This window comes from Xenopus laevis, chromosome 9_10L (genome assembly GCF_017654675.1).
Source record: "Xenopus laevis strain J_2021 chromosome 9_10L, Xenopus_laevis_v10.1, whole genome shotgun sequence".
Taxonomy (NCBI): domain Eukaryota; kingdom Metazoa; phylum Chordata; class Amphibia; order Anura; family Pipidae; genus Xenopus; species Xenopus laevis.
Genome location: NC_054387.1, coordinates 76,603,447 through 76,619,209, shown reverse-complemented (window position 1 = coordinate 76,619,209; position 15,763 = coordinate 76,603,447). Strand labels below are relative to the sequence as shown.

General features: G+C 38.4%; 1 protein-coding gene across 4 annotated transcripts in view; it reads right to left on the bottom strand.

The window, feature by feature from the left end:
* Positions 1-15,763, bottom strand: part of rapgef4.L (Rap guanine nucleotide exchange factor 4 L homeolog) — a 153,018-nt gene that overhangs the window by 118,940 nt on the left and 18,315 nt on the right. For all 4 annotated transcript variants that reach the window (XM_041577498.1, XM_041577497.1, XM_018235918.2 and 1 more), the window contains exons 2-4: positions 11,672-11,814; positions 9,473-9,561; positions 5,882-6,028 (exon numbers count right to left, since the gene is read on the bottom strand). In XM_041577498.1, the coding sequence (XP_041433432.1) occupies positions 5,882-6,028; positions 9,473-9,561; positions 11,672-11,814 (379 nt within the window). The remainder of the gene's footprint in view (positions 1-5,881; positions 6,029-9,472; positions 9,562-11,671; positions 11,815-15,763) is intronic.

Genomic DNA, 15,763 nt, shown 5'->3' with positions numbered 1-15,763 from the left:
TGCCCCATAGGCAACAATTAAATATATTGTATTTATTGCAGAGAAAAACATAGTTTGCAAGAAAACAAATCTCTGACTTCATGTTCAAATGGTTCAAAAACAGAATACGACACGTCACATGTATTGGGCTGATGTATCTAGTGATGCAATAACTAGCTCCTTGGCATCATCATAGACAGATCATATTTTATCAAAATTACCTAAATGGCAGTTAGCTCATTTATTGTTTCCAATACATGCTGCATTTGTCGGGGACCCAAAAGATTAATTCCCCTACTGCTCAGAAAGTCCTGTTTCTGTTATCTATGCCCTGACCTCCCAATTGGTCCAGGGATCTTGTGATCAGAAGGGATATATAATGGGAGGGAGCACATGGCTCATCCTCTTCTTCAGTCTCCACCTAGTACCAGTGGTAGATGTGCTGTGAGCCAGTAGCCTAAGGTTTATAGCCTAAAGTTTGAGCACTAAGGGGATCTGCAATCAGGGAACAGGGACGCTGAGAACCCTCAGATAGTAGCTTATATCTTAGCATACTCATGGGAGTTAGACAGGCCTGCTTCGATTTTCATTGGGCTCTACCAAGGAATAGTAGTGGAGTTTGTTCTCCAAGGCAATACCCGCCTAAGTTTCCACAGGCTTGAAAGGGACTCAGGTTAGTTTTGTCCCTCAGAGGCTAAAGCTGGTTATACGTGGGCAGATATAAGCTGACAATTTTGCTCCTTCAGACTGAGTCATTAGTTTATTTGATAAAGTATGACCCCTTTCTAGTTTCTTCTGCAACATATCTGTCTGAAAATCTCCCAGACATTTAAAAATCCCATTAGGGCAAGGACTGCATTGCCGCATTGATGTGGTCACTTCTTTTCTCAATATATGTACTAAAAAAATCTACTAGCAGGCTGGATTTTGTACCAACCACTGAATGGGAATTCTGTATGGTCTGTCTAAACTGTCATCCAAAGGCTTCCCACAAATCCATTTTCGACCCTGTCAGACCATTGATCTCTATATATAAGTCTCTGTGGGTAACAGTTTGAATCATACTACTCTGTATGGGAAATCCTCCACATGTAATGCCCAGCCAGCACTCATTCTTGCCCATTAGAGGTAAGCAATACTGCTCTTGTAAAGGGATAATTCACCTTTAAGGTAACTTTTAGTTGTATGGAATGACTTATTCTTAGCAATTCTTCAGCAGGTCTTCATTTTCTATTTGTCATAGATTTTAAACAATTTGGCTTCCTCTTCTGCCTCTTTCCAGCTTTCAAATGGGGTTCACTGACCCTTGCAGATAAAAACCTATTGGTAAAGCTCTGTTGTTATTGCTGCTTTTTATTACTTACATTTCTATTCAGACACTCTCCTATTCATTTCATGATTGGTTGCCCCAGGAATGAAATTTAAAAAAAAATCTTTTATCCACTATTTTAGAGCAAGCAATGTGTTTTTTTCTCCTTTATATAATATTGATTGATTTTTTTGATTGCCTGTGTAGAGGAAAACAACATTTTGATTAAGTAAAGTAGGGCAGATTATCATTTAAATATTCAGCACCATTTAAGTGCTTTTAATGTATTCTGGTCTTGCTTACTTTGCATTAGTTAACCTTTCTTATCTCCCTCCATGGTCTGCTCTTAGGATAATGTTATACAAGGATTCCTTCACTGTTGTTCTAAAGCAGCGGACAACAGGCATTTTCCATTGACTCAAATGACAGGCTGCTCAGTCAGATTCAGTGCCAATGGCTCAAAGCTGCAGGTATAAAAATATATCATGGGTGCCCTGAGTCTAAGGGGTGTTTCTGATTATTTTTGTGCACCTGCTGAGACACCTCCTTTCATTACTTAGGGGCTACTCTACAGGCCACCCTATATCTGGTGACAATAATAGCATGTCAACTCTTCTCCCCATCATGGCACTCAGTTACTGTAATGCAGCATAAGGGGTAAAAATGAAAGGGGTAGCTCACCTTTAAGTTAACTTTGATTATGTCATAGAATTACCTGTTATCAGCAACTTTTATTGTGTCTACCTCTTCTGCTTCTTATCAGCTTTCAGATGGGAATCACTGATCTCCAGAAGCCAAAAACCAATTGTTCTGTGAGCCTGCAATTTTATGGTTATTTTCCTATTTTATCTTTCTATTCAGAACCTCTGCTATTTTCTTGCAGCATCTCATTCAAACCCCCGCCTAGGGTATATATGACCCTAGCTGCTGAAATTACAACCGAATATAACTGGATATAAAACCAATTGGAACAAAATTAAGACCAAATGCAAACTGTCTATCTATATTATACAAGATGTTGATTGCAAGGTGAACCACTCCTTTAAGACAATACTCTAAAGCCTTTCAAAGATGCAGATGTGTAAATATGCAAATTAATGGTACCCAAAGAGAGAATTATTTAGCTTTCCCTAATTGCTACCAGGGAGAAAAATAGATTTTATATGAAAGCAGAAAACCTGACTAAGATTTCCAGGCACAAATACTTTTCCTATTTTGATGATAGACAGAGGTCAACCTTTTTAAACAGAAACCAACAATGAGTGACACTCAGGAAACCAATATTTGTAAAGCAGCACTTTCATTATTTTAGGAGTCAAGCTGCAACTGACTCTTTGGGTTAAAGGGCACTGAAAATACCCTATAGACGCTTACCTTTGATGTTAATTTGAGCAACACTTCATAAATAATACCTCTTTCCTCAGAAGCATGATGTTTGTATTTAAAAAATACATACTGTAGCTTTGTTTCACAAGCCTCTTAAATATGCATGATGTATGATACATTGTGGACTGGGAGGGGCTTTGTTTGGGACAAAAGATAAAAGATGGCTGAACACACAGCAGAGCTTATGAGTAAAAACAGAACATGTGCTTCAAAGAAACACATTTACATGCATTAGATATAGTTATAATTGGTATGTCAGTTACCATTCCCCTCTTTATAATTCTAACGTTCATCCCAGTTGCATCACAATCACAAAGTTATTTTAATAGCTCAGATGTAACGGCCACAGTCTGTTTTATTTCAGAATTACAGCAACAGAAGACTCTGACATTTGCCTGGCACTGGTAAACGCTGCTTTTTACTATATATTTATTTTTAGCTGTAATTGTCCATTTTAAAGCAGTATTTGCCTTGTTGGTATTTGCTTTGAGCAAGGCAGAAATCAGAGTATAAAGCAGCTACGAGATGTCAAGATTAAGGGAAATAATGGACGTTTCATAGCAACCATGCTTAACAGTGGTGCCACTTGAAGAAACCTGCAGAAAGCCTGGGTTAAGTTGCCAGCTTAATGACAGCCAGCTCCTGTTGTGTAAAGTGCTAACAGGGGCAGGCCAGCTCATAGAGTCGGGTGTTAACAACTGTCAGGCCTTCAAGATCTGTGTAGCTATCTGACATGTGGGCTAATTTATCAAACATGTCACAGTACAGTAAAAGCTCTGAATGATGTACAACTTCTTTATGCACAACTTTACTCATTATTGTTCTGCCTCCAGTAAAGGGGGCTTGTGAATGCAGAGTGGGCAGTCAGGAGATGTACGCAGGCATGGTTCCTGAATCAGCTCGTGCAAGTCTGGAATTTTGATTTAGCATGCTTGGGATACTAAAAACATGGAGTGGAAATAACCCATAAATGCGCCGATTGCCATAGCCTCGAAAATCCAGCAGAGAGGATCTTGGACTACTTTTATTTGACTGCTAACTAGAATTTCAGTCATAAAGCATGACAGAACTTGTCCTCTATTTTTGAAATTTTGCTTGAAGGAGATGCCTGTATAAATTAAAGATCGGAATTAGGCAAACATGCTACAGATTAGGGCTGCTACAAATTAAAAGATGAAAGCAAAGATCTGATTGGTTGTTAAGGGTATAATCACTGGTGTAGATTTGCACTTATGTTTGTAAATGATCTCCAGTATATTGGGGGCTTCTGTGCCAGTCCAAGAACAGCACAGCCCTTTAGCAGTAAAGATCTGTGCCACTGAAGATACCCCAGTAGCTCCCCATGTTCTATTCTGCTGAGTCACATTACATGATCTGTGCTGCTGTCAAGATAAGTAAGCTCACAATATATATTATATATAGAATGGAAAAATCATGATTCAGGACTTATTAGTAATTAATTATGAATCACATTACATTACAGTCTGCATCAGCTATGAAGTTTTAGCTTCTATGACAGACAAAACCTAATTTTCTGCTTGCTGATTTCCAACAACTACTAAGCTTAGCTTCTAAGTAGCTGCCCAGAGTGCACTGAGCATGTGCAATGTCACTGACAGGTAAAATATCTGACATTTAAAAGATGTAACTCCTGTTGACAATGTTGAATGAAGGGATCATTACTCTTATAAGGCTGCTTAAAGGGTGGTTTGCCTTTAAAGGACAAGGAAAGGCTTTTAGTACATACCTCATCTAATAGAAGGCCCCAGCGTGCAAGTCCGGACTGGTTTTCAAAACAGGCCATGGCATTTCAGGTACATAGAGGCCAAAACAGCCCCACACCAGCCCACTCAATAGGGATTTTCTATTGCATATTACAGCAGCACATCTGGCATTTGCCAGAATCCACAGATTGCCAGTCTGGGCCTGCCAGCGTGTACCTGATCGCTAACATGATTTCTCCAAAGACTGCTCCTGTCTACTGTAGTGTGCTCTGGAAGGTATCACTATTTTTCCGTTCTCTGTGCTGACATTTTCTTTGGGGCACCAGGTGACTAAATGCGCATGCACCAAAACCCTTCCGTGAGCAAGTCTAAAAAGCATATGCGCTAGTTAGTACAGCTTGATTGCTGTGATACAACAAAAATAATGAAGCAGGCAGAGGGGAACACACACTGATCGTCAGAGCCTAAAACTGAATTGTAAGATGCAGGCGACTGTAGTATATAATCCCTGCTTGGTTTGCGCGTCACTATAGTAATCGTGTAGTTTAGTGTGCACATAGTAGAGGGAGGGCTTTATAGGATAGTTGTGGTAAGCTCCCCTTTCCATTCTCTTAGTGAGTGCTCACAAGCAGTTTACAATGCGCATGCGCCACCTTCTAACCTAAACAACTGCGCAGAATAGTCAGTCTTGGTGCAGGAGTGGAGCATTCTGGGAATTTCTATTGTGGACTGCTTGTGATCAGACAAACAGCTTAAGAAAGAGCAGACTCACAAGAAAGTTTGACACCACTGGAGGTATGCCTTTCATTGAAGATGTATTCATTACTGCCCTTTCCTTATCCTTTAAGTTAAGGTTGTTTGGACCCTAGCAACCAGATTGCTGAAATGGTAAACTGGAGTGCTGCTGACTAAAAACCTAAATACTGTATGTAACTCAGAAACCACAAATAATAAAAAATGAAAACCAAATGAAAATTGTCTCAGAATAACACTCTCTACATCTACAAATCATATACTAAAAGTTAAACCCAAAGCTGAACAACCTTTAACCTCTATGCTGATACACTAAGGTCAGTATATAAAATACAGGATTTCTAGCCACATTCAGTTTTAGGCTTTAGTTTTCTTTTAGGTATATTCTCCCTTGAAATATATAGACCTCCTATTCCACTAAATAGTCAACAGGAAAGCAAGAGGCAGAAGCAATTCCAAATTCTATTCTGCATATGTTAGTCTGGCAGCTCCACACATTCTCTGTTTCTAATGCTCCATTTGTTATTTACAAAATCCATATGGCATTCAAGAAAATACAGTTGTCTGCAACAGATTCCCAGTATGAAAAGTGTCAAATGGTTTATATAATTCCAACATGTTTTACTTTTAACAACAGATATTCCCGGTATTGGATAAATTCCACTATGATTTCATGGTGACTGATACTTTTCCCTTTACCAAGCTTTACCAACAAAGTTAAAGATCTCACCTCCCAAAGGGCTTTAAAATCCTTCTGTTCAATTCGAAGAAGTTCGCTGTTTTCCCTCGTGACAATGGTGGCATGCCGTGGGGTGTTGTCCAATATGGATTCGCCAAAAGCTGTTCCAACACCCAGCGTGCATATGACGACTGCATCCTTCAATTTAAAAGAAATGTGTTTATCAGTGTAGGGACCCATACGTATAATGGCCCTTATGACTTCATTCCCCTACCATTGCCTCAGTTCCCTGTTGCTGGGTTAAACCCCATGTAACATATTGTACCTTATTTTACATACCCATTTCATTGGCCCTAGGTTGAGGACCATATCCTGCATCACTGTAACAAAGTGCTTTGCAGGGGGAGAGCCTTCCTCTTTGGCCTGCAGCAGTTGATCAGGGTGGAAGTTCCATTGAGCGTGGACCCCAGAAGTGTTAGGCCCTAAAGAAGCAACCCCTTTAAAGAAGTTGGGGTAAAGAGCCCCCAGTGAACGAGGTTAGCTATTATGCAGGATAGCCACTGTTACAGCACTCTCTAGTGGGAGTGAGCTTTAGCTAGTAAGAGCAGCTTCAAGCTTCAACAAGGAGGATAGATGGGAGTAGCTCTCCCCCAGGACCTGTTTGCCTGTAGTAAAGGGATCGGAGTACTGACAAGGGAATTAGGTTATTGTTCTGTCCCTGTTCTAAGTGTGCTGTAGGGGATCCGGTCTACATTAGGTACTGACAACCTGGAAGGTGTATACTTCAACTCCCTGTGCTATTCCTTCAGTGGTGCCATTTATGCTGTGTCTGCTACATCCTTGATTGTACCTGAAATGTATTAATCTACCTCATGTGCGAGCATTATTAACCCTGTGGTGCTTTATAATTGAATAAAGCCTGTTCTATTGTTTTGCTAAGAACCCCTGGCATCCATTCACTATTCTTTTACACTTTTGGCAGTACAGAGTTGTAGTTTAACAACACCATCACATGCTCTTTCCACTTAATGAAAGCCCATCCTGGTGAAAGTGTAGCCCATGTCTTTTTAAGACAAACTAGGGTTATATCAGTATATAAAGAGCATGCCTGCAAAGTCCTAAACTTCAGATTTATATATAAACATAAATTAGAAGGTAATTATGCCAAATATTAATTGCAATAAGCAAATAGTTTACATATGCGCTCCTGTAATAAATCGTAATTACGAATAATGCAATATATCGGATTGCCATTAGGCCAAACATCATCCAAACCTGGCTCAAAAAGGTTCTGCCTTGGAATCCCAACCCATTGGGCTGTAAAGGTATTCAGCAGATGTACAAATTGCAAGCATTACATTGTAGGATAAACAAGAGATGTTGCATCAGGAATTTCAAAGTTGTGGCCCTCCAGCCATTGTTGACCTATATTTCAGACCATTTTCTGGCAGCTGAAGGCTGACAGTTACAGACTAGGGGCTGGATATTTCTGCTTTACATGTTTTTTATTTAATTTGGGACTGCTTTGGGTTGCTAAAACTGGAGCAAAAATTGCACATCTTAATAATTACCCCCAGAAGACCATTACAAATAATATGGAAAGAAATCACTAACCTTCCCCATAGGAGGGTACATATTACAGAGCCCACCTTGCCAGAACCAACGCCTTCGAATTGCAGGCAGTATTGTCTTTCCTGGCAGTTACGTGGCTTTATGACAGATAAATGATATTGCATTTCTGGCATGATATGCTACATATCACCAATATAAATGTCTTTATCATTTCATATCTGGTGAGTTTGAAATCAAATAAATGAATATTATAGCGAGATTGCTAACACGGCTATAAAAACCCATCTGAGGCAGTGTGGTGTAGCATTAAATCAAAATCCATTATGATGTCATTAGAAGGCATAATGCAGTGTTTGGCTTGTCCTCTCACATGTGCCCATATATTTAGAATTAGGCATTCAGCTAAACAACTCATTTGTGCCAGTACTTTCTGCGCTGTGAGAATTAAAAGGTATGGTTTGTATATACAGCCCATTTTCTCTTGCATAAGCCCTATTCTAAACCCATAATTAGACAATGATGTATATACACCACAACTACAGCAAACCACAGAGTATCCATTAGGGGAAGGCAATGATCAATACTTTCTGGGGACACGTTCCTCAACTGCTAAAACTGCTGGATGCAAGCTAGCATTATTTCACTCTTCTGTACTGTGTTTATGGCACCATATTGATTGTAAAGATTGACGAAAGCATTAATAAATCTCTAACATTTTTAGGAATTTTGAGTTCTATTTTGCTTCATACAAGTATGGGACCTGTTATCCAAAAAGCTTGGGAGTTAAATTGAAATACCTGCACATTTCTCTGGGTTCTGTAATCTACAGCTACCAACAGATGTGAACTTTCTTTTGTCTTCATCCACACACTGGAGGAACTAATGGGCCTCTGGAGTAACTGGCTTGCCAATTTGGCTACATAGTCAGGTAATGGAATGCTATTTTGCTATTTTAGCAAACAAACCATTGATTGGTGCATCACTACCTGATAATTGTCATAGGACGATAGAAATCTTTTTTCAAACACTGCCACCTTGTGTTGTTTATTGATTATGAAATCTCCTGTACTGAATTGGGATTAATGTATTCTATTACTATACCATGAAATTACAAAAGAGACCTTTGATAAATGATTTGATGTGCAAGACATTTTCTTTCATTCTACAGAAAACAGTTTTTTTGGTGGTCATCTCCCAAGGGAAATGTGAAATCACTAGAGGTTCCAAATGAGTGTACAGTATTTACTTACCTGATACCCCAGGCAGGTGCTCCTGTTGGCAGAAAACTGCGTTGGCCATGGTATATCTGTGCAAACACCACAAAGCAAACCTTTCCCTGCTTCTTCTTCTGTGCTCATATGTGCATAAGCAGTAGTGCGAGTAGCTGAACGTTGACAAAAAGCTGCCTTTGTATTGCTCAGTAGGTGCTCTCAGAGAAGTACCCTGGGCCAGTGCATTTTTCTGCTAATGAGAGGGTTCCCCTTTAAATTATGGTACACCGCAAAACACCTACCCAGCAATCCCATTACCCGACTGCAAGCATGCAACCACCGCTCCCCAGCTGTTTGCATCGAATAGGTAAGAAAGTGGATGGGGAGAGGGGATATCTTGGAACTATAGAGGAAGCATACCCTGCAATCTGGGCCCCCCTTTTCCCTGGGCCCTCCAGTAACCGCAGGATCTGCTTCCTCTATAGTTACGCACTGTACTAACTGTTGCTTACCTACAATAAGCAATTATCTCTATGAACTGCTGGGGACTTGCAGAAAACTAATGATACAGAGTATTATCCTTGAGACTAGATATACAGTATAAACTGTACACTACCACTTGCATGGTTTAACAGTGATGAGATAACTTGCAGGTACTAAATGTGACCATGTAACCCAGTTACAATGAAAAGCATAAGACATCACTCCTGTGCAGAATGCAGGGCCCTTTAACTATTTGTGTGTCAGTCACAGGTTTTAGCCTCTATTTTGCTAACTGTCTGCATTCTATTGTTGTGAGCTGTCCGTTGCTTTTGGGATATCAGTGCACACAGACACACTCTCTGCTATAAATATTCACCTGGTGGTTGTTTGTTTCGGATACTTTAACATCCAGTGATCCTGTAAGTACCGCATACCAACTTGTTCCTATATCACCTTGACGGTACACTGAAAGAGAACAGATAAAATCAGAATGATAATGTTAATACAACACCTGTGCTGTAATACAGTAGCTATAGTGTACTGTACTACATTGGCTATGGAGAACTGTAATACATAATGCACTCTAATACAATAGCATGATATGCTACAAGAAGACACAACGGGCAAGATACAATTCTTTGAGATTATCACGTTACATCTAATGGACGACATTCATTTCAAGGAGAAAAAAAACTTCAGTTCTTAAAGGGATACTGTCATGGGAAAAAATGTTCTTTTCAAAACGCAAGTTAATAGTGCTGCTCCAGCAGAATTCTGCACTAAATCCATTTCTCATAAGATTTCTTTATATTTAATTTTGAAGTATGACATGGGGCTAGACATATTATCTGTTTCCCAGCTGCCCCCAGTCATGTGACATGTGCTCTGATAAACTTCAATCACTCTTTACTGTTGTACTGCAAGTTGGAGTGATATCACCCCCCCCCCCCCAGCATCCTAACAACAGAACAACGGGATGGTAAAAAGGTAGCAGCTCCCTGACACAAGATAACAGCTGTCTGGTAGATCTAAGAAAAGCATTCAATAGTAAAATCCAGGTCCCACTGCGACACATTCATAGGGAGTAGGAGAAACAACAGCCTGCCAGAAAGCAGTTCAACCCTAAAGTGCTTGTTCTTTCTGAAAGCACATAACCAGGCAAAATGACCTGAGATGGCTGCCTACACACCAATATTACAACTAAAAAAAAAATACACTTGCTGGTTCAGGAACAAAATTTTATATTATAGAGTGAATTATTGCACTGTAAACAATGTAATTTAGAAATAAAAATGACATCATGAACGAATCCCTTTAAAGGAGAACCAACCCCTAAAAATGAATATGGTTAAAAATGTCATATGTTACATACTGAGCTTATTGTACCAACCTAAAGTTTTAGCATCTCAATTGCAGCAATTCAGAACTTCAAACTTATAACAGGGGGTCACCATCTTAAAAAGTGTCTGCAACACAGCTGCTCAGTGGGCTCTGAGCAGCTGTTGAGAAGCTAAGCAGAAAATGAGAGTTGTCTGTAGCACAAGCTGATGCTACAAGGCAGATTCTTAAGGTCTGATGCTAATTGCACTGCCTTCTGAGCTGCCATGTAATAATTATCTGTATTGAGTACTAATCAGCCTTATATTGTGACATTTGTATTCGGTATATACAGTATATTGTGAGTGGGTCCCTAAGATCAGGTAACTGACAGCAGCACAGAGCATGTACAGTGAATCAGCAGAAAAGAAGATGGGGAGCTACTATGTATCTTTGGAGATACATATGTTTGCTGCTAAAGGGCTGTGGTTGCCTTGGGCTGGTACAGAAGCTCAAAACATAATGTACAACATTTCTAGCCTACTTCTTTAGTTCTCCTTTAACATTCCCATTTGACAAATAGAAAGGGAAAGTATCAAATGGATATATATAATACTTGAACAAGTAAACTCACTATTCCTAGGCCCCAGGACCTGTATTTTATGTAACATTCTCTTTAAAGGAATGTATGACTACATTAGAGGAATTGATGCATTACAGTGCATTATAGCCTTATACTTACAGTGACTTGCTATTTTCCTGTTACTAATCTCATTTTATTCAGCTGAGAATAGTGCAGAGAATGCTTACTTTCATTTACCAGCCAATAACATTTGGATTTTGGACTAAGCAGCAACATCCTAAAATTTAAAAGGTATCACAATAATGCAGCTCTAATTAATCTCTGCGGATACTGTGCTATTGCATTTTAATGTAGTACTGGCTAGTACACTAAGGGACATATTTATCAAAAAATTGGATTACTGTATAACTCACCACAGAAAAACTCACCCATGTTCTATTCATTCCTATGGGATTTTTGGAATTGTATTTATCAATGGAGTTCACCGTTTGATAAATATGCTTTGAAAAATCCCATAGGAATTAATAGAAAGTGAGTGAGTTTTTCTGAGGTGTTTCTATTCTCACATTTTTATAAATCTGCCCTACTATGCTGCAGAATATATTTTTTCCCTGCCATTTCCTGGCAACAAACATTGTGTCTACAGTATTTACAGTCATTTACATTTTTACTTACATGTAACACCCTTTTCCAGGTTTTCATAGTATCCACAAAAGCATATCTGTTGAAGAAGACTTGGGTGAAATCTCTCAAAAGCTTTAACTTCTTTCAGTCGTGCAAATATAATGTCCACATCTTCTCCGGAACGTTCCAGAGGCCTGAACAATGACACAAGGGGCTATTTACTACGCACAGCAGGAATAGATGTTGTCAAATTTGTAAAATTTTAGTTCTCTAAAAACTCCCTGTTAATATGTGTCCTAATCTAACAACTCCCTGTTAATATGTGTCCTATCAAACACACACGGTGTGTGTGTCTGTATATATATATATAGATATATATAGATATATATATATATATATATATATATATATATATATATATATATATATATATATATATATATATATATATATATATATATATATATATATATATATATGATAAGAAGAACCGGTTCCGCACCCTGGTTTTAAAACATCATAAATCTTTATTTGTCCATAGTTTGAAAATAAAAGAAGACACGTTGTGCACGCTGCTTGGTGCGTTTCGGGCGGAAGCACCCTTAATCATAAGCATAAGGGAACTCTGGGGGAAATGGCAGTATATATAGCCGAGAACAATAGTGACATCTGTTGGTGTATTCTCAAATTGCGATTACATAGCCACAGAAAAAGGCATTGTATATATAGTTTGTCTAAGCGAATAAAAAATGGTATCTATATAAGGTAATTTCAAATAATGAAGTTAAAAATGAAAAAATAGTAAAATATATCTATCTATCTATCTATCTATCTATATATATATATATATATATAGGTCCCAGAGGCGAATCGAAACGTTGATTAAATAAAGACAGAAAAAATCCCTGTGTGCACCAGCATTCACTTCTCTCTCTCTCTCTCTCTCTCTCTCTCTCTCTCTATATATATATTATATACGGTATATATATATATATATATATATATCTCTCTAAAAGTCAATGTGCCCCCACTCATCTCCAAATGACCTTACAAGCTGCACGGTTGCTTAAGAATGCATATGTTTGGTATAAGACAAGCACCCTCTTGCATTAGATTTATTTTAAAAAAGCTCTTCATTTAAATAGGCAAAATACCAAACATATTAAAGTGCATTTATTAAAATGCATTCACTAATCTATCCAGTAGGTGTCACTCACATGTCTATCAAAAAGTGCATTCTATCGTTTTGCTATATCAAATACCCAATTTTTTATATAGTGTAAAAAACTTTCAGTATTAACCCTTTAAGTGCCAGCAGAATTTCACATTTTGGTTACGTGAAATGCCAGCCGTTTTTGAAACATTTTGTGCTCTCTCACTTTAGGGGCATTTTCTGAGGGGAAACCTATAGTTTACCTAGGAAAACTATACATTGTTTTTTTCGGTAGAAACTGAGCTTTCTAAATCTGCCTGAGATTTCATGTATTTCCACCTGTGCAAAAAAATTTATAGTGCTAAATACCAAAAAAAAATGAAAAATTACCATTTTTCATCGTATATCAATTTATACCAGAAAAATATTTCATTTTACGGATGAAAATCCAACTGATTTGGAAAGCCTTATGTCTCTCGAACGTGCCAATACCAGATATGTATAGTTTTAGGGACATTTAGGATTTCTGTACAGCAAAAACTCCCGGCAGTATATTACCGAATTTTGAAAGCACTAAGGCAGAAAACGGCATGCTTTAGATTCCAAGGCAAAAAATCCTGAAACCGTAGGTTTACCCCAGAAAACCATACATTTTTGAAAAGTACACATTCTGCCGATTACAAAATGGGTAACTATGTCTCTCTACTCCCAACTACCAAACATAAAAGCTTGTCTGAACATAGCGGTTTTTCAACAAAAAATTCTAAATTCTGAAAAATCATTTCAAAGGTTTTATTTTGCTGCTCCGCATATCCCAAACTATATTAGGTACTACCAAGAAAAAGCACCTGAAATATGATTGCCAGGGGTCCACTGAACAGTTTGATACCCATTATGCATAGGTTTACCAAAGTATCTGGCATTTAGAGACACCAATATGAAGTTAGCGCATCCAAATTGTTCAGGACTTTACTTCAGCTACTGAGAAATCAACACATTGGGGTCCGTTTACTAAAGTGCGTTAAAAATATTCGCACAATATATAGACAGAATTTTCGCCAAATATGTTATCGCCAGTTTACTAACCTGCGGTAAATATAAATTTGCGAATTTTCTTGCGCAAGAATAATTGTTCGCCAGTTATCGCATTTGCTGAAAATAACGCTACGTACACATTAACGCATGGTTTACTAAACAGCGAAATGTGCTAAAGACAAAATTAACGCCAGAATATTCGCAAACTTTTACCGCCACCTATGAAGTGGCGTAAAAGTATTTTTTCCGCCAGAAAATTCTCAAGGGGCAGGAAATATCCCATAATAATGTTTTTTTTTTTACCCGTCATTCTTTGCTGACAGGAGACAGATCTGTAGCTATTGCTGACAGGATGTTTTGGCTTCTGCTTCTATCTGGTGCAACAGCAGCAGTTTCAGCTCAGAGGTGTATTATTGGCAGTGGCATCACAGTCCAAGGATTCGTCAGCCTCTACACTTTTTGGTTTCATTGGGATTGGCTACATTAAACTGTGCATTTCTATGAAGCAAAGAGATTGACTGGTATCATTTCCTATGATTCTATTGGCAGAAGGGTTTATATGATGCAGACATGTTTGATTGGTGTTACTCTGGTGATGTTGTTGGATGGTATAATCATCAGTCAATAAAGTTTATAAGTTTTGAAGATGCATTTCTGGCCATAAATGTCACAGTAAAAATTGCCATAATAACCGCCATAAAACAAGACTATTTTATAGCATAAATATTCGCAAAAACTTAATTTTTCGCCAGAAAATTCGCAACTCGCTAAAATTACCGCTAACGTAAGCTGGTTCCTTAACGTAGTTACCGCAAGTGATCGCAATGACTTCTGAGCGCATCGCTGTTTAGTAAACTTAGTCGCTGCGAATATTCTGGCGTAAAAATATTCTCAGCGATAACATGCGGAAACTTAAAGTCAGATTTACCGCACTTTAGTAAACGGACCCCATTGACTGCATTTTTTGTGGGGTAAAAACACAGAAATATATGTTTACCCCCCAAACCCATATATTTTTGGAAAGTACACATTCTACTGAATCTAAAATGGGTACCCATGCCTTTCTGCTCCAAACTACTGAGTCGCAAGCCTTTGCCAAAGTTGTCGGTTTTAGTGAAATATCTGAAAATTGCCTCAAAGCTTCAACTTCCCAGCACCATATCACCCATGTGTCATTACGTACTAAGAAAAAGCACCCTAAATATGATTGCCAGGGTTCCTCTGAACATTTTGGTGGCCATTGTTCATAAGTTTACCAAAGTATCTGGCATTTAGAGGCCCCAAAATGAAGTTAGCGCATACAAACAGTCCTGTGGGTAACTTCAGCTAATGAAAAATCAACACATTGACTGCAGTTTTGTGGGGTAAAAACACAGAAATATATGTTTACCCCCCAAAACCCATATATTTTTGGAAAGTACACATTCTACAGAATCTAAAATGGGTACCCATGCCTTTCTGCTCCAAACTACTGAGTCGCAAGGCTTTCCCACAATTGTCGGTTTTGGTGAAATATCTGAAAATTGCCTCAAAGCTTCAACTTCCCAGCACCATATCACCCATGTATCGTTATGCACCAAGAAAAAGCACCCTAAATATGATTGCCAGGGTTCCTCCAAACAGTTTGGTGGCCATTGTTCATAGGTTTACCAAAGTATCTGGCATTTAGAGGCCTCAAAATGAAGTTAGCGCATACAAATAGTCCTGTGGGTAACTTCATCTAATGAAAAATCAACACATTGACTGCATTTTTGTGGGGTAAAAACACAGAAATATATGTTTACACCCCAAACCCATATATTTTTGGAAAGTACACATTCTACAGAATCTAAAATGGGTACCCATGCCTTTCTGCTCCAAACTACTGAGTCGCAAGGCTTTCCCACAATTGTCGGTTTTGGTGAAATATCTGAAAATTGCCTCAAAGCTTCAACTTCCCAGCACCATATCACCCA